Source organism: Girardinichthys multiradiatus, chromosome 7 (assembly GCF_021462225.1).
Source record: "Girardinichthys multiradiatus isolate DD_20200921_A chromosome 7, DD_fGirMul_XY1, whole genome shotgun sequence".
In the NCBI taxonomy this organism is placed as follows: domain Eukaryota; kingdom Metazoa; phylum Chordata; class Actinopteri; order Cyprinodontiformes; family Goodeidae; genus Girardinichthys; species Girardinichthys multiradiatus.
In genome coordinates this window covers 20403706-20422018 of record NC_061800.1, presented here as the reverse complement: position 1 = coordinate 20422018, position 18313 = coordinate 20403706, and the positions used below count along the sequence as shown (strand labels likewise).

The 18313-nt window shown below is 40.7% G+C and overlaps 2 protein-coding genes across 7 annotated transcripts in view; one reads left to right on the top strand and one right to left on the bottom strand.

The window, feature by feature from the left end:
* aff3 (AF4/FMR2 family, member 3) overlaps window positions 1-9843 on the bottom strand; it is a 37673-nt gene extending 27830 nt beyond the window's left edge. The window contains exons 1-3 of one of the 2 annotated variants that reach the window (XM_047369877.1): window positions 9664-9843; window positions 7487-7531; window positions 1769-1843 (exon numbers count right to left, since the gene is read on the bottom strand). In XM_047369877.1, coding sequence (XP_047225833.1) covers window positions 1769-1843; window positions 7487-7531; window positions 9664-9735 — 192 coding nt within the window. In that variant the 5' untranslated portion in view covers window positions 9736-9843. Of the gene's footprint in view, window positions 1-1768; window positions 1844-7486; window positions 7532-7747; window positions 7845-9663 lie in introns of those variants that run through there. The other variant, XM_047369878.1, reaches the window with a different exon arrangement.
* Window positions 9844-10920: 1077 nt separating this feature from the next.
* Window positions 10921-18313, top strand: part of arhgef7a (Rho guanine nucleotide exchange factor (GEF) 7a) — a 53128-nt gene continuing 45735 nt past the window's right edge. For 2 of the 5 annotated variants that reach the window (XM_047370429.1, XM_047370428.1), the window contains exon 1: window positions 10923-14734. In XM_047370429.1, coding sequence (XP_047226385.1) covers window positions 14570-14734 — 165 coding nt within the window. In that variant the 5' untranslated portion in view covers window positions 10923-14569. Of the gene's footprint in view, window positions 14735-18313 lie in introns of all 5 variants that reach the window. The other 3 variants (XM_047370426.1, XM_047370427.1, XM_047370430.1) reach the window with 3 other exon arrangements.

Sequence of the window (18313 nt, the reverse complement as noted above, 5' to 3'; positions counted from 1 at the left end):
GGGGTTAGACTCTTTCATCACCCAGACTGAAGTCACCGAGGAGGTTAAAAAGCTCTGCGGTGGCAGGGCTTCGGGGGTGGATGAGATCCGCCCTGAGTACCTCAAGTCTCTGGATGTTGCGGGCTGTCATGGTTGACACGCGTGGCCGTCGGGACAGTGACTCTGGACTGGCAGACTGGGGTGGTGGTCCCCCTTCATAAGAAGTGTGACCCAAAGGGTGTGTTCCAACTACAGGGGGATCACACTCCTCAGTCTCCCTGGTGAAGTCTATGTCAGGGTATTGGAGATTAGAGTCCAGCTGATAGTCGAACCTCGGCTTCAGGAGGAGCAGTGTGGTTTTCATCCCGGATGTGGAACACTGGACCAGCTCTATACCCTCTATAGGGTACTCGAGGGTTCATGGGAGTTTGCCCAACCGGTCCACATGTGTTTTGTCGACCTGGAGAAGGCATTCGACTGTGTCCCTCGTGGTGCCCTGTGGAGGGGTGCTCCAGGAGTATGGAATCGGGGGCCCTTTATTAGGGGCCATCCGATCTCTACAAGCGGAGCAGGAGTTTGGTCCGCATTGCCGGCACTAAGTCGGACCTGTTCCCGGTGCATGTTGGACTCCGGCAGGGCTGCCCTGTGTCACCGGTTCTGTTCATAACTTTTATGGACAGGATTTCTAGGCGCAGCCAAGGGCCGGAGGGGGTCTGGTTCGGGGACCAGTGGATTTCTTCTATTCTTTTTGCAGGTGACGTGGTCCTGCTGGTCAAGACCTACAGCATGCGCTGGGGCGGTTCGCAGCCGAGTGTGAAGCGGCTGGGATGAAGATCAGCTCCTCCAACTCCGAGGCCATGGTTCTCGACCGGAAAAGGGTGGCTTGTCCTATTCAGGTTGGAGAGGAGTTCCTGCCTCAAGTGGAGGAGTTCAAGTATCTCAGGGTCTTGTTCACGAGTGAGGGAAGAATGGAGCGGGAGATCGACAGACGTATCGGTGCGGCTGCCGCAGTAATGGGGGCACTGTGCCGGTCCGTTGTGGTGGAGAGAGAGCTGAGCCGGTTTACCGGTCCGTCTACGTTCCTACCCTCATCTATGGCCGTGAACTTCGGGTCATGACCGAAAGAACGAGATCCCGGATACAGGCAGCTGAAATGAGCTTCCTCCGTAGGGGTGGCTGGGCACTCCCTTAGAGATAGGATGAGGAGTTCGGCCATCCGGGAGGAGCTCGGAGTAGAGCTGCTGCTCCTCCACATTGAGAGGAGCCAGTTGAGGTGGCTCGGGCATCTTTACCTGATGCCTATTGGACGCCTTTCTCGGGAGGTGTTCTAGGCACGTCCCACCGAGAGGAGGCCCAGGGGACGGCCCAGGACACGCTGGAGGGACTATGTCTCTTGGCTGGCCTGGGAACGCCTTGGGCTCTCCCCGGATGAGCTGGAGGAGGTGTCTGGGGAGAGGGACGTCCGGGCGTCTCTGCTGAGTCTGCTGCCCCCGCAACCCGGTCCCGGATAAAGCGGAAGACGACGAGTACGAGTACAAGTAAACTACACACCCTCCTCCTTGTCAAAGCCTGCTTGGTTAACTTTGTGTTACCCACAATGCTCTGTGTTTTGTTTGCCAAAGAAGTTGGGAAATGTTTCACCCTAACAGATCCAGTATTTAATAGTTTGACTGTTTCCTGAGCTCATTATTACAGCAATTTTCCACCTCTTAAAAACATATTTCATCAAACCATAGAATTTTTCATGAAATCAGGCACAGTTCCCTTTTAATGAGACAAACACACACACCTTGGCGTTATAGAGGATTGGCTGAGCCTGGTCCCCCCTCAAGGCTTGCTGGGATGGCCAGGACTGGGTCATGTCCTGCACAACAGAAATAGGAGTGAGGTTAAAGGTGACTGGACAATCATAACAAAGGAAACAACATTCAGTTTGCCTCATTTGTCTTTCATACTGGGCCGACTTTCCTCTCCCTTTCACAAACACACAGAGCAGAGATCAACATCTGACTCTCATCAGCGGCCCTGCTCCTCCCCTGATGAAGACGAGTGTTCACTTTAGCGTCTAGTTCAGGCTCAGAGACGTGAATAACATGCTTGAAGTGGTTGTGATCAGTGACTGTGTGGTAAAGCCCCACTGCTGCACCTGCTCATGTAGCCGTGCAGAAGCTCAGTTTCTGGAAAGAAACTAATCACACACTGAGGATTTAAAGCTGGTTCTCATAAACATGAAAAGAGGAGGGCATTTTTTTAGCAGGAGAACTAAAGGATTTGTAATACAGTAGCGTAAGTGGACCTGTGAACCACCATGCAAAAGATATGCAAAATATGGAAGATGTCAGTTAGACATAATCGGTTTTTGGTGCAGCAGTTAGAGACTTAAACTGCTTTCAACTGCAGTCATTTAGAAAATTATATAAAAATAAATGTTAATTCTGCAGATTTGAATTAATTGGACACTCAGAGGGGGGAACTCACTCTAAAAATCATCCCCCCTGCAATGGTGCATTAAAACAGGAAACACAGATGGTATCTACAGTGAGAAGTGTTGTCTAAAGAGGTGCATCAACTGTCATAACCACATAAAAGTGGTCTATTTGTGGCTGTACACACAAAACAAGGAAAACAATGCTTATTGGTTGAAGCATTTTGAATATAAACATCTTGCTTCAGTTAACTATACGCCCTTGAGATAGACTGAGAAGAGTTTTCAATAAATTAAATAGTTGTATTTAATTGTAGCACTTATTTTTCCTTTTCATTTTTTTTTTACTTCCAAATTGATATTAGGGTCTTGAATGAACACTAACTATCCATGCAGAATTAAAGAAAAAGGAGAGAAACAGCTCCCAGCATTCTCTTGTTGTAATAGTAATCCACTTGTATTGTTTTCTTGTGCTGTCGTTGACTTACATACAGCAGTGCCGCCTATCCTAGTTAATACGGTATGCTAGTTAAAAACAGAGCAAACATAAAGACAATAACAGGTGCCAAAACAGGAAAGGCATCAATTACTTCCATAACATTTACAGATGACGACAATTTAATGGCACCCCTAGTGAAGATGTGTGAAAAGCCATAAAATAAATACACTTATATTAAAAGTTGGGTTTTTCAAAAAAGTATTTCCATTGTGAGACTATATTGCTGCTAAAAAAGGTACATTTATTTAAGAGGTGTTTCATAGGTTTTACCAGAAATGCCAAGAAAAATACTGTGTGTAGATAGTCTAATGAATGCTAAATGTCACATAATACTCCAGTAATAATAAAAAAAGGTAAGATCAAGTGGTGGTGTATGTACAGACAGTAAAGACCCTGAAAAAAATAGCTAATTTTACACAGGTAAAAATCCTACCAGGATAAAGACACTGAACTTGATTACATTTTATGATTTACACAAAACTCCGCTCTGAAACAATGACTTATCAAAGACAATAACCATCCCTCTTCTGTTAATTCATTCTGTTAAGCAACTATGCAATGCTTCCTCCAATCCAAATGAACTTGTTACCCTGAAATATGACCCAAAGAGACATCTTTTAAAAGAGAACCCTTCAAATTCTGCAGATGTTATTCGTCTCTGAGCTAAACAGTGATAAAGGTTAGGGATGGAATAACCTCTTTCTACAACAACACTGATGAAGCTTTGGAAACATTTTTTATTTTTTTTTTTCATATTTTACCAAAGTTGTTTTTAAGATAATTATAGGTTGTATGTTCATTAAACACCAGGTGCCTCTCCACAGAAAATCCCCCAAATGAGTCTTATGTACTGTAAATAAAATACAGGAGTCTAAGAATACATCCACATGACTGTACATTAGACTAAACATTTCCTTTTAGGTCAGTTAGGGTTTTACCAAAAATAATTTCTAGCTACTAAAAGCCAGAATAATGAGATATTATATATTTTTTTAGATTTTTAAGATGTTTTTGCATTACTATCTTCAAATTCAGTTACACTTACGCTAATATTACTATGCCTTGAAACAATTAGAGGAAACCAAGATGATAATGACATGGCTTTATAGGCTACTGATAGGTGAACCCAGAACATTTAAGTTAAATGGAGTCATACCTGTGGATGTATTTTGATGTAACCCCACAGAGACATGGATTCCTTATGTGACGTTATGGAAAATAAAAATACATAAGCCAAGGTATCAGCTGAAAAGGTGGCCTACAATCCTCACTCTGTTACACCAGTTCTGTTAAGAGGAATGGGTCAAACTGCTGAGAGAAGCTTGTTGAAGGAGACCCAACTTGTTTGGCCCAAATCATACAGTTTAACTACAATGCTACCAAATACAGAGGAAATGTATGTAAACTTCTTGACTTGAAAAAAGTAATAAAAGAACATTTCTAAAAAAATATATCTCTCATTCCTTTGGCATTTAGCAAATATAAGTAATTTGGGTGATCCTAACTAACGGGAAACAGGAAATATTTAGTTTAACTTAAGGTTAGAAAAAACGGTTTGGTGTCTATTTAAAGAGGACATGTAAATTTCTGGTTTCAACTGCATAATGCTGGACTCACACTTTCTGTGACTTTGTATCTGTCAAAAAAGCAAGTCCTGATGAGAACATTCAGCGTAGGGCTGAGATAATTAATTAGATTAATTGTGATTAATTGATTATGGAAATTATCGTCAACTCATTTAGTGATCAAATAATTAACTGGAGTATACAGACTCTAAAAGATGCCATTTGCTGAAAGAACAAGCCACTCAGAGCAGTAATTAGGCCAAAATTGTACAAAAATGTGTACATTTTGCATTTAAGATGAAAAAGCTTCTTTGACTGTAAATATGCTCAATCCAGAACTCGTCAACCTGGATCAAATTCTATAAAACAGCTCCTATTAAGCACCTTTTACTATCTGATTATTAATTAAATAACATATAAATAAAAACATTTGACAGATTGATCGATTAGCAAAATGATCGTTAGTTGCAGTTCTAGTTCAGCTGGGTCTAATTTGATATCCAGTCACAGAAGTAAACTGGCTGAATTATTGATCTTTCTTCCTGGGGCCTTTTCCGTAAGAACAAGTTGGAGTTTCCTTTTAGACAGCAAACTTTGAAGAAGAAACGACTATTTAAATGATTCATGCAGACTGCGTCACTAAACTCCAAGCACACAAATGCACTGACAGATGTGCAATTATTTACTGTCTAATGAGAAAACTACTAATGAAAAAACATCTTAATTTCTGCATCTATGTGAAAGAGTTGCTGTGCTGAAAAAAGAACTCAAATAGGAGGAGGAAAGTGGAGTTTGACAATTAAAACACAAGAAAATGTATCGACAACAATTTGTGCTTTTCTCTCTGATTTGCTTGTTTTATTTATCCCTTTTAACCATTTTTCTTATGATCTTTGGGACTTTGGTTTTGTTTTTGGATTATTTGGGGATTTTTGACTCTTTGCTTTTCATATTTAGTTCATTCCTGAGTTTGAAGATTCCTCCTGCTTTTGTTCTGCACTTAAATGTATTTACTTTCTAAAGACCGCTGTTGCAGTCTTTAGCTACGGTTGTATCCTGTGGCTCTTCCAACTTTATTTTGAAAACCTGAATTTGCTTCAAGTGTGTTCTAATTACTCAATTTGTTCCTGTTGCTGCTGTTTCTGTGTTCCTTTGTCACATTTTGGTTTGAATGTATTTCTTATGATGTTTGGTGTTTTTGGCTCGTATGCTTCTCTGATTTCAGTTTCCTTGCCTCATTGTCACATAGTCTACTTTTCAGTCATTTTCTCCCATTTCCTCAGTTCAACCTTAGTTCCTTGACTTCCCTCACAGCTGCACCCTGTTATTAACCAACCACCTGCTCCTCGTTAAATAATCACCTCTCCAACTAAAGTCTCTCCTCAGCAAGTCTTTTCTTGGTCAGATCCTCCTGTTGTTGATATTAGCCTATGTCTTCGCGGTCCTCTCGTCATTTAGGTTTTTGGATTTTTTTTGAAGTTTTGGATTTTCTTAATTTTTTTAAGTAAAACAGCTTAGTTTCACATGCCTGCCTCCTTCCGACATTTGGGTCCTCCACTTCACCATTGCATGACACTTTTTTTTAAAATCTGTTCATTTAAATTAGAACAGCAAACATATGGGCTCAGTTTGTGGATATTTCCCAATGAGTCAAAATATTTCTTCAACCCCAAGGGGAGCTTGAAGTGAGGCCTTTGAGGCCTGAAATATGCTCAGTATTTGGTGAACCTGGCCAATTTCTCTGAGTCTTCTCTCCAGCACCCAGGAGGGTGAGTGTTTCCTCTCTGTGCTCATCCTTTTCACTTCATTATCTCCCCTTCCTCAGTCACCAAGGACACAGCAATGGCCCTCACCGCTTTCCTCCTCCAACAATAACAAGGTCTCCCAGGTGGAACACCATCTTTCTCCTGCTCTTTCCCACCCCAATCCCTCTGTTTAAGGTGTTGTCTTTTCTACTCATTCACTTAAGTTCACTCAGGCAGAGAAGGAATCAAAAAAGTACAGGTGCATCTCAATAAATTATAGTATCAATAAAAATGTAATTTATTTCAGTAATTTATTAAAAAATCAAAGCTCACACTTGATGTACATTCAGTACATGCAAGTTGATGTTTTAAAAGCGCTTGATGATTAGGGCTTACATCTAATGAAAGCATAATATTTACTTTTTCAGAAAATTACAAAAGACCCATAAATTCAGAAATCTTATAGCCTACACAATCATGGGAAAGACTGCTGCCTTGAAAGTTGTTAGGCCACAATAAAGGTCATTGCTAAACAAGCTAGCTCACATAACTGCAAACTTGAAAATATTGTGAAGCAATGCCCATTCAAGAGTTTGGGGAAGATTCGCTAGTCATGAACTGCAGCTGGAGTCAGTGCTTTAAGAGCCATAACACACAGACACACCCAAGATATAGACTGCAAATGTCTCATTCCTTGTGTTAAGCCACTCTTTAGTTAAAGTTATCAGATGCGGCCTACCTGGGCTACAGAGAAATAGAGCATACTGCTGCTCAGTGGTTCTTTTTTCAGGTGAAAATAAATTTAGCATTTGATGTGAAAATCCAAGTACCAGACTGGAGAGAAGATTGTCCCAGATACCAATGGATGATATTTCAATTTATTGAGATGTACCTGTATTTGTGTAAGGAACTTTCAAAAGAGATTTAAATTAATCAATGAGATTTACTTATTTAACTCACTATCTACAGGGAATAGTAACTTATTTTTTCACAACACCTGGAAAATTCATGAAAAGAAACCTTCTTGTCAGAATTTACTGATGCATAAAACCATGTAAGCTGGTGCTTTTGTTTCCTCCTCTAAGCAGCTACAGCTGGATCGTCCGTTGAGTCAACTTTCAAATGACAGAACGTTTGCGATATTAAAAATGAAGGTGAGGGAACTCGCAAAGCATAAAATAAACCTTGAACATGGGGTGATTCATTTGGAGACCAAGTTGTTGTCATTATAAAACAAACTGGTCTAATTATTAATAATTTATCTGTTTCTTACCTCGAGAATATCTTTGGCACAGTACTTGTGTTGGCTTCTTTTTCCCTGTACAAACCAAAGGATGGAGAACTTTTTTAAAGGAGCAACGCACCTAAAGACATTTAAGACAGACACTGACAGGGAGCTTATTGTATCTTAGAGTAACTTTGGGTGCAAATTTTAAATGCAGAACACATTTACACATGACATGCTGGTCAACAAACACATCATATATCACACATAATGAGTAAAAAACCTGATCAGTTATTAGTTGTTGCTCACCATCTGATCTTGCAGACTCTATCGCCCAGACTCTTAAAATAAAAGCCTTCACCTTCGCGCCTTTTTTATCGGCTGCATTCAAAACCCACTGTAACACTTTACTGTAACTCTGACAGCTTCACACACACCTACATGCATGCACACACAGTGACTGTGAGCCTTTCTGAAGCTCGTTGATGACTCATATCTTAGTAATCACAGCTGCAGGATGATCAGCCGGATACCGACACTGAGGCAAGCTACTTTCGGTTTCCACTTCAGGTGGTAAAATCCCTTTCTGAGTAAGTAAACTCACAGGTAAAAGTCAGAAATACCATGTTACACAAACACGTTACTGCGCAATCACTGCTGATCTGTGTGGACGCAGAGGATTCTGGGGCACTAATCAACAAATAATGCATTTTCGTTTTTCTTGTAGAAATTTAGAGCCTGTTTATTTCAACATAATCCTTATCTACTGAGCAGGGCTGTCATATAAACAGCAATCAGAACTACATGGGCAACTAAGTGATTGACTGCTCAATGTTTTTGACTAGAAAGGGAATACATCCCCTTACAAAACTGTTCAAACCCCTTACACATTACCATATTTTGTCAGGTTTCCATTTCTTCTGTCATTTTTTTATTTTATCTGATCACCACAGACCAATAGAAAGTAAAATGTGGCTTGCATATGTTTTCAGCCCCATTTACTTTGATTCCCCTAAATAAAATCGAGTGCAACCACTCAGTAGTCACTTAGTTAATAAATAGAGTTGTGTGTTTTAATGTCAGTATTAATACAGCTTCTGTTCTGTGAAGGCCTCAGAGGTTTGTTGGAGATGATTAGTGGAAAAACAGCATCATAAACACAAAGGAAAACATAGATCCACAACTCAGGTGGGAAAATACGTCAGCACCCCACAAATCTGGCCTTTATGAATGAGTGGCCAGTAGCTACATTAGCAGTTCGCTACTAGCTATGTAATAGACTCAGCAAATGTGGAAGAAAGTGCTCAGGTAAGATAAGACAAAAATTGAACTTTTGGTATGTAAAAATGCTTTGTGGAGAAAAATGTATGATTAAACAACGGCTCCCTAATGGTGGAACATGGCGGTGGTCGCATCATGCTGTAGGGATACTGCTGTAGGGGGTTGCTGAATACAAATACATATAGTTTTCACATCTTTATATGTAAAAAATGTAATGTGACATAAATCTCAGTTTTGCACTATGTTGCACTCATTGTAAATTCCAATAAAATACACTGGAGTTTAGTTAAGTTTTAAGAGTTATGAAAACTTTTTGCAATTCACTTTATGTTTATCATCTGATTATCCAACTTTGGAGAACATCTCAGGCCTTACACATAATTATAGTCAATATTTCAGCTTCCTGTGGTTCTGCACATTAAATAAAATTCTGACCCTCTCATTTCTTTCAGTTTTAGCCTCATCAACAAATTAAACATTCAGAGCCACAAGTGCTGCAGGCTACAACGCTGGTGCAATACCCAAGTGTGTTAACCCCCATACCCTAGGGGCCAAACAAACCACAACCCATCATAACACCTGCAACAATACAGACAATAACCATGCTGTTGCATTCTTAGAGTCTTTCCTATTACTAAAGTTATGCTTATCATTGCAGCAGCTTAACCTCTGGTTTGAAATAATGTATCTATTAAAGCAGAACATGTTAAACACTAAGCTAATTATATTCATTAAGTAAACATTTTTATTTATTAAGTAATCTTTCCTGCATCTGTGCACTGAACTCTAACCTATTCAAACTAATTACCTCAAATTTGCAGGATTCTGATGCAAGAAAGCTGATCAAGTCAATTTAATGAAGTATAGCTTACATTTAGGAAGTGTAGACGAATAGTATATAACTTGTTTCTAAGCTTTATTCCAGGCTGCGTGCAGCTTCTCACCTGAGAATATGCGTATCGGAGCAAAAAGCAGACAATGGAAAGTTTCCCTTTGCCACCGAGGACAGTAGGCATGGTTCCTGGATGTTCAGTATCCTTCTCCGGTGTCCATATCAGTGAGGACGCGCGTCAGTGACCTGGCTTCACTCCGGCCGGGCTCCTCTCTCTCTCTCCCTCCCTCTTTCCGTGTCCGTGGGCGCTCCTTCTCCTCCCTGTGACGGACGGACACAGACGTAGGCGGGCCGGGAACGTCACAGATGACGGAGCTTCACGCGAGGGGATCACGACTTGCTGGCTGTGATCATCGCCGGTGCTTGGTTTAGGATGAACAGAGAGGGCATCACTGCAAGCATACTGATGATGATGGGAAAGGTTTAAAGATGATGCATTTTCACTCTCAGAGGTGTCCTGAAATTATGGCCGAGTTTAGCTTCATTAATATGGTATGAGGGAGCAGAAAGCTGTAAAACCATGTGTAATGTGTAATTCCCCAACAAACCGCGGTGCTTCTTATGTTTTTGTCCTGAAATAATAAATAAATAAAATAAATTAAATTTCTCCTTACCTTTCTCCTTGATGCTGTGTTCCTTGATCTTCTTGATGCTGTTTGTTCACTAATGTTCTCTAATTAAACTCTAATCCCTTCATGGAATAGCGGAATTAATACGGATGTTAAATTACATGCAGGTGGTATTTATTATTAAACAGATGACTTCTACACCGGAAACTACTAAACAGTAGTCTTGTTTGCACCGGATTTTATTAAGGAATAAACGTGTCCGCTTTGTCAGATTTTTATTTGTAGAAGATTTTTTGAACCATGCATTATTTTTATTTAACTTCATAATTATGCACAGCTTTGTGTCACAGGAGTGAGCTGAAGAGAAGAGAGGGCAACCAGGACTGTGTGGACGACCAAGAGAGATTCTGCAACAAGTGTGGAGGGGGCTGTATGTATAAAAAACTAAAGCAACATGACTTTGTTGTAAAGTATGTAATCCTTTTTTTCAGCTTAATTTAAGTACATCGCCTTTGCATGGTGTTTCATTAAAGTGAAAGCTTGTTATACTTTAAATATCTGACACAGCTTTTCGTGAATGGGTTACACTGAAGATAAACACTGGCAGGAGGAAAGAAGATGTAACAGTAATCAGACAAATGTAATACAGTATAAGGAACTTTTATTAACACAAGTATTAACAGAAACATATTCATGACTCCTTTTCACAATAGCAAGTAAAACCTTGTCATAATTGTATGTTTTACTTCATCATCCAACTCAGCTTCAGGTCTCAGTGCTCGAATTGTTCTTTTAAACACGCACTAAGTGTGAGTACCTACACTGTACAAAATGCAAGAATACATTTTCAAAAATCAGAATCTGGTTTGTTGTCTCCTCCTGTCGACTGCTTCCTTTCGTTAGCAAGTGCAGATCTGATCATCTCTCTTCCAGACATCCTGTCATTGTTTAATGTCTGCTCCATCAGTTATTCTGCTAAATGCGCTCAGGCCTGTGAAGCGGCTCTGAGCTGTACAGGCTTTAATTTGTCATCTTTAAATGCGAGCTATCTCCCTGAGTCAGACATGATGCAAGAGAGAGCGAGAGAGATAACAGCAAGGAGATCTTATGATGACTGATGCATTAGAACTCCGATTCAGGAGTATTACAGTAGGTGACATGCTTCCTACTGATTAAACACTGAATTTGGTTATGGCTGCATCTAACAGAGAGTTCAGTCAGAGCCAACCTCATTCTCCACACAATAGCACTCCTGGTTACAGACCCATGGCGACAGTACCTCGTAGGCCCAGCAGCATCCCCCGGCACTGCTTGTTTCAAACATGTAGCCTCAGGAGTCATCCTTCCTGACAACGCACGCATTTCTTTTTGCCCTTACACACACATATGCTGAAATGTTAGACAGGGAAACAGGGAAGCGTGAGGACGGCTTCAGTGAGTCTGATTTACTTTTGAACTGCCTGGACCTGCTGCTTGGTTTGCTTCTTTACTGATCCTGTCCCAAATACAGATTCTTGTAGCTATAGACCAAAAAAGACGACATGTGTCCATTTTCTGTCAGAACGTCAGGTATCAGAAGCTTAGAACCCCTAAAAATATTTTTCTTTACATAAGTCTAATATCTGTACAGGTATCTTTGGTGATATAGGAATCTACGAACTGATTACCAAATAACTTACTATAAAAATGTGAAATCTTCCTTTAATTGGGTTTATTTTTGGCGCGGCGCTGATGGTGTGGGGGTTAAGCGCGCGACCATATACGGAGGCTAGAGTCCTCGAAGCGGCCGTCCCGGGTTCGAGTCCCGGACCCGGCGACATTTGCCGAATGTCTCCCCCTCTCTCTACCCCTCTTTCCTGTCTGCCTACTGTCAAAAAATAAAAAATAAAGGCCACTAGTGCCGAAAAAATATCGTTAATTGGGTTTATTTTGAACTCAGTCACCAGTGGCTCACAGTTCATAAAAAGTTGAATGCTGATATATTTTTCCTTGGACCACAGGTATTAATGACTCCCTACGGGCACCCTGCTGACCTTACATCTGTGGAGCAGGTCTGATGAGTTTGTCAACCTGTAGGTGGATTAGAGTGGAACAAAACGAACCGAGACCTCCATCTTGTGGCCAGTGTATGAAGTAACACTTTTAAATGTAGAGGCAAATCACAAGAATCTAGACTGGAGATTGGACTGGAGGTTCTTATAATTAGAAATTTTTTTTTTTATCTCACCAGTTAAAGGAAATGAATCAAAATGAATGATGATCAGAATATAAATTCAGTAGAGATGCTGCTGAACCTCCAGTCCAGTCTCAAGTCTTTTCTAAGCTCTGCATCCATCTTTCCATCAAAACTGATCAGCTTGTCCATCCCTGCTGAAGAAAAGCATTACCATAGCATGATGCTACCACCACCATGTTTCACAGGGGAGATGGGGTGCCCGGGGTTGATCTGCAGTGTAAGCAGGATGGTAAGGGAGGTAAAATCAATCTCTGAAACTGTTGAAGAACTGCAGCAAAAAGTGGCATCTCAGGGTCACCAAGTCTCTATAACAACCATGAGATGCTAACTTAATTCCAGCCAGAATTCAAGAAAGAATGCCAGGAAAAAATGTGTTTCTGTCCTGTCATCACAAAAGAAAAGTAGAGTTTTTGCTAAATGGTACTGGGACTTCAAGTGGAATATGACTGAGCTTCTCGACTACAAATACTCCAGGTGGGTATGGTGTAGAAGCAAAGAATGAATATGTGGAGAGGCCCCTTGTCCATTGTTAAGTATGTTGTAATATTAGTGATGCTTTTGGCCCTTTTTTCTTTTCCAAAGGCTATGGAAACTGTGTTAGTGTGCATGGCATCTTGAACTCTTTGAAATACGTGCGCATTTTAAGTTAGAATCTGGCAGCCTCTACAGAAAACTCAAAATGGGTCATCATTTGGGTCTTTGAGAACAACAATGATCCATAAACATTCTGCTAAATCAACACAGAGATAGACCGCAAGTCAATCTCCTGTGCCCAACTTGGTCCACAAAAACTAAACCCTATAGATAATATGTGGGGCAACTTGAGGAAAAGAGAGCATAAGAGAGGACCCAGGTCTTTGGTAGATCTGGTCATAGATCTCTCTCTCTATATGCTCCAACTCTCTGAAGACTTATAGGTGAATATTAAGTGCTGTCCAATTGGCAAACACCCTCTTGTCAGCTTAAGCCAGCATCTTCATAAGAACTTTTGCTTTTGTTCCGGGGTTGATTCAAACATTTTGCACCAAAACATTTTCATCTCAGGTGTCTTTTCTAAACATATGATGGGTGGAAATTCTCAAGGTATTGATGATTGCATATAATTATTTGAAAAGATAAATGTGGCAGCTTCGGGTGTTTGAATATGGTAACCAAGGATGAACCAGACTTGTTAAAGTCCACAATTCTTTTCCTGATATCTTGGCTGGTTACCTGTGATGGTTTTTTATGATGTCACACAAAGGAGAGTATGTGCGAGGTGTTGCCTTAAAATACATCTGCAGTTGTGCCTCAGTTAAACTCAGATATTGCGAATCAAACTACAAGAAGCTGTCAAAGTCATGAAATTATCATCTGGGCGTTCCCAAACTGTTTTAAACCATAGATTTCTAAGTGAATATAAACTTCTCAGTCTCAATTTTCAAGAATTTGATAAAAGGAAATAATTGTGGTCATCCTAACTGACCCTAAACAGTAAACGTGTGCCCTGATTTAATATCAGGCAATTAGAAAAACGGTTGTGCCATTTTATACAGTACATGAAAATATAAGAACCATAGTCATCCTTTAAACCATATGACTCTAAATCAACATGATAGTTTTGCTTCCTCTTTTAAACTGATATCTGACCAACAAAACAGCGCCTGGAGCAGATAACGAGCCACAGCCTGCGGCGTGTCTACATTAAAAGGATAAAAGAACAGGGCATGCAAAGCCGCCTATTCCTGACGAGCCGAAACGCTCCAACAACTGGTCGGACTGGCTTGTCCCCCCTCTGATGTGATCTCACCATCCAATCGATGAGCGGCTGGCGGCTGCGATGCGCATATGTATGCGGTCCGCTGCCTCAGCGCATCACAGCGAGCTGACAGCTTTTCCAGGTTAGACGGGCTGAAAACGGAGCATTCAAGGACAGAGCAGAAGACCTGCTGTATTTCGACTAATCAGCCGTCATTATCCGCATCCAGCTGAGGTATAGAGGGTTTCTCTTTGCCTCCTTCCACCCTCACCTACTGCATATTTTTTTTTTTTTAGGAATAATGATGTTGATGATATTCTAACGCACAGATGACAGCATAACCGGGGCGGTGAGCTGTCAAACACTCCACTGCAACCTCTTTGTTGAGACGGATCTGTAGCTACAGAAACTGGACATGAATTCGGCGGAACAGACGGTTACGTGGTTGATCACGCTCGGGGTGCTGGAGTCGCCGAAGAAGAGCATCTCGGACCCTGAAGCCTTCCTGCAGAGCTCCCTGAAGGATGGGGTGGTCCTCTGTAAGCTGCTGGAGCGGCTCAGCCCGGGCTCTACGGATAAAGTAAGCGCAAGACATTCCCTCTTCTTCCTCCTCCTCCTCCTCTGTATAACCCAGCCGCCCGGCCTGTCCATCCGTCGGCGCGTCTGTCCACGTCCGTGACACCGACGCGGCGGTTTGTTGTCTGGCCTCTCTTTTTGTCCACTGATCCATGCCAGAATTTCTTTTGTAGGTCACGGCGGCTCTTGTTATTGTCTGCTACAGCAGCTTGCGCATATGTTGCCTGTGTCAGCGTGTAAAAACAGAAAGCCTCGTCTGTTTCCCATTGATCTGCCATTAAAAAAGGCTGCTTCACGTTTATCAATATTATCAGTCAGGAAGTATTAAATCTAATAGGCGCTTTATGGTGTTTTTTCAATGAATTATTAAGCTGAAAATGCAAATTATAAAGCATGTCATCATTTGATAACCCCAGCTGTGAAAGCCTATAGAATATAATCCATGGTTTGCATGTCATGTTGGTAAACATACTGTAGGCCTTTGGGGATCAGCGAGGGATGACAGGATGTTATATGTACACAGAGCATCAGTAGGAATAGGCCGCCATTGACAGCAGAGGTGCACACAGGCAGAGATGGACTCTTCTCCCAATTTAAAGGAACAGCGCAGTGGTTGTATCTGTCAGAGGAAAATCAGCCTTAATGTGTCTGATTGGGATTTAGTAGACCAACACCAAGTCGTGCATTGTGAAGTGTTAGCGAAATTATATTGTATGTTTATTTGTTTATTTTGTTTTTTTTTTAACAAATAAAAATCTGAAAAGGTATGAAATGCATGGAATGTGCAGTACCACTGAGTCAACACTTCTAGAAACACCTTCATTTGCAATATCAGCTGCAGGTTTTATTTTAGGATTTGTCTTTAACAGTTGTGCATCTACAGGCTAGAAAGCAAAATCTTCTTTAAAAAAATAGCTCAAGTTCATCCTGATGGGACGGAGGGCGAATGTGAAGATCAATATGAAAGCCTTGCCACATGGTTCTCAACTGAATGTAGGTCTAGACTTTGACTAGGCCATTCTAACATGAGTGGGCCATTCTAATTAATATACTTTAAACCAGCAATGCACAATGAATTGAATTGAAATCCTCATTGCAATATCCCTTTGTGCAACATTACAATTGCAAAGCACTGCTTGTATGCAATATATGGATGGATGTTATATTTCAAATGCCATGCATGCAAATTCTGCATGCAAGTTGTATATTGGCCCTGTTGAATTGACTTTCATGACCCTCTATGCCCATACTGGATGTATGGTACATTTTTGGAGGTTGAAGTGCTAAAGCAAAGAGTGGTGAAGATTTTGTGACATAAGGAAATAGCTAGGTACATTTTGGTTAACTTTAATTTATGTATTCATCAAAAAAATCTATCAATAGTACTGAAATTAAATGTTTTCCTAATATTGCGGTACCCTAACCTTAGCCATTTCAGTTTAGCTCTGGTGGTATTATTAGTGTAAATGTCCTGCTGGAAGGTGAACCTCCACCCCAGTCTTAGGTCTTTTCCAGCCTCCATCAGGTTTTCTTTCAATGTTAGCCTGCATTTCTGTCCATCCAAATTCCCATCAACCTCTGACCAGTTTCCACGTCTTTAGTAGACAGCCTGTAGACAGGAGGAGAGCAGGGAGGTAAAAGCAACCACACAGAGCAAAGGACCATAAGCCGGGAATTGCACCTGTACAAGTTGATTACAACCTTTGTCACAGCTGGTCTAAAGTCATCCAGCTCATTCTGTTATATTCATCTTTATGTTTTCTCATGAAATTCTGGTATTAATAGTGAGAGACTCATTGTAATTCCATCCACCTGTTCGTCCAGCCGTCCACTCTCTATATCCGATTATCCACACAGGGTTGCAGGGGGCTGATACCTATCTTCAGCAACCACTGGACTTGAGGCAAGGTACACCCTGAACAGGTCACCAGTTCCTTAATAGGGAAATACCAAAGCCAATTTGGAGAGACCATTTAACCTAACAGTCATGTTTTTGGACTATGGGAAGAAGCCGGAGTACACAGAGAGAACCTACGAATACACAGCGAGAACATGCAACCTGCATGCAGAAATACCCTGGCTGGGAACTGAACCTAGGGCCATCTGTCTACAAGGCAGCAGTGCCAAAACTGCTCCAACATGCACCCCGATTGTAATGGTAGTATTAATCTCTGCACAACATTTATCAGCAAACATATCCCTTTAGTATCTGAATGTATAAAATGCTAAGAAACAGACTGTTATCAGCTTGTTTAAATACTCCTTAGCCTCATGGTTAGTAAATTCCACCCTTTTGACATTTCCCACCTCTGTTGTTTTGGCCATTTTGTACCTATCAGCATCTGACATGTAACGTTTATGAACATTACACTAAATATTTTTCCTGAAAGCATTGTAAAAATATAGTAGCTTTCTTTGAACTGACTGGCAGTGTGCAGCAACAGGTTCCAGACAGGACACGTCGTGGTTCTCTACAGCTAGAGAAAACACCAACACCCCATCCACCTCTTTCTCTAGCCTTTGACTAAAACGGGTAAAAACCATATGAACCGTATGATGAAAGACATCTGCAGTTTTGAAATTGTAACTTAAGTAAGTCTTGGTTTACCTTTATTACCGATGACCGGCCCATGCTTTGTGATAAGATCAGTCACCTCTCCTGCCAGTGGGCACAATGCTATGTCAGATAATAATGCATATGAAAACCATATTTATAAGTTGCATAAAATCAAAAGCTGGGTAGACTTGGTAGTGAAATAAAAAACATAGTCATGCATGTTGCAAGCACAGTGGCCCACTTATCATGTCCTAAAAACCTAAAGAAAACTTTGACCCAAATTACTTGGAAAATCACCCAAATAGACACACAAATTGTGTCTGTTAACACAAATAAAGTGAAATTTTGCTTTATTCTGTTTAGTGGTGTAGTAAATGTTCAGACTGAATGAGTGATATACTTCATTATAAAATTTCTTGATGTTTACAGCTATTTCAGTCATCCTTGGGACTGACTTAATGGGCGGAGAGATTTGTGACAACTATTGTCAGATTACACATGAGAAACTTCCATTGTCGTGTGCTGGAGCTGCTCAATCTTTTATATAACTGAAATTAGATATTTTGATGATTTCCTGCACAGTTAAGAAGAAACAGTTGGTCTCAGTTAAAAGTTATGAATATCGGAATCTCCTCATTTTAATTTGACTTATTATTTTAAATCTGTTCAGGCCAAGAATCTAATGGATTAAAAAAAAAAACTGCAACTAACCTGACTCCCAGAAAGATACGAAAGAGCTTTGATTAGGATTACAATCGGATAGCTAAAAACATCTTTGCGACAATTTCATACCGGTTAAGCTCTGAGACTGGAATAAAATAACTTCTAAGACGGAAGTTTGTAATAATTCACATATCTTTTACCCGCACAAAAGATGCAGTGTTTTTGCTCCTTTCAAACTTAAAATCAGTGAATGATGAACATTCCTGGACAGTTGTGATTGCTCTCAGAACATAAACACTGAAAATAGTTTTAGTTTACTGGTTAAAATCTCCTAAAAATGGCTTCGATGAAAGTGGTTTCTTT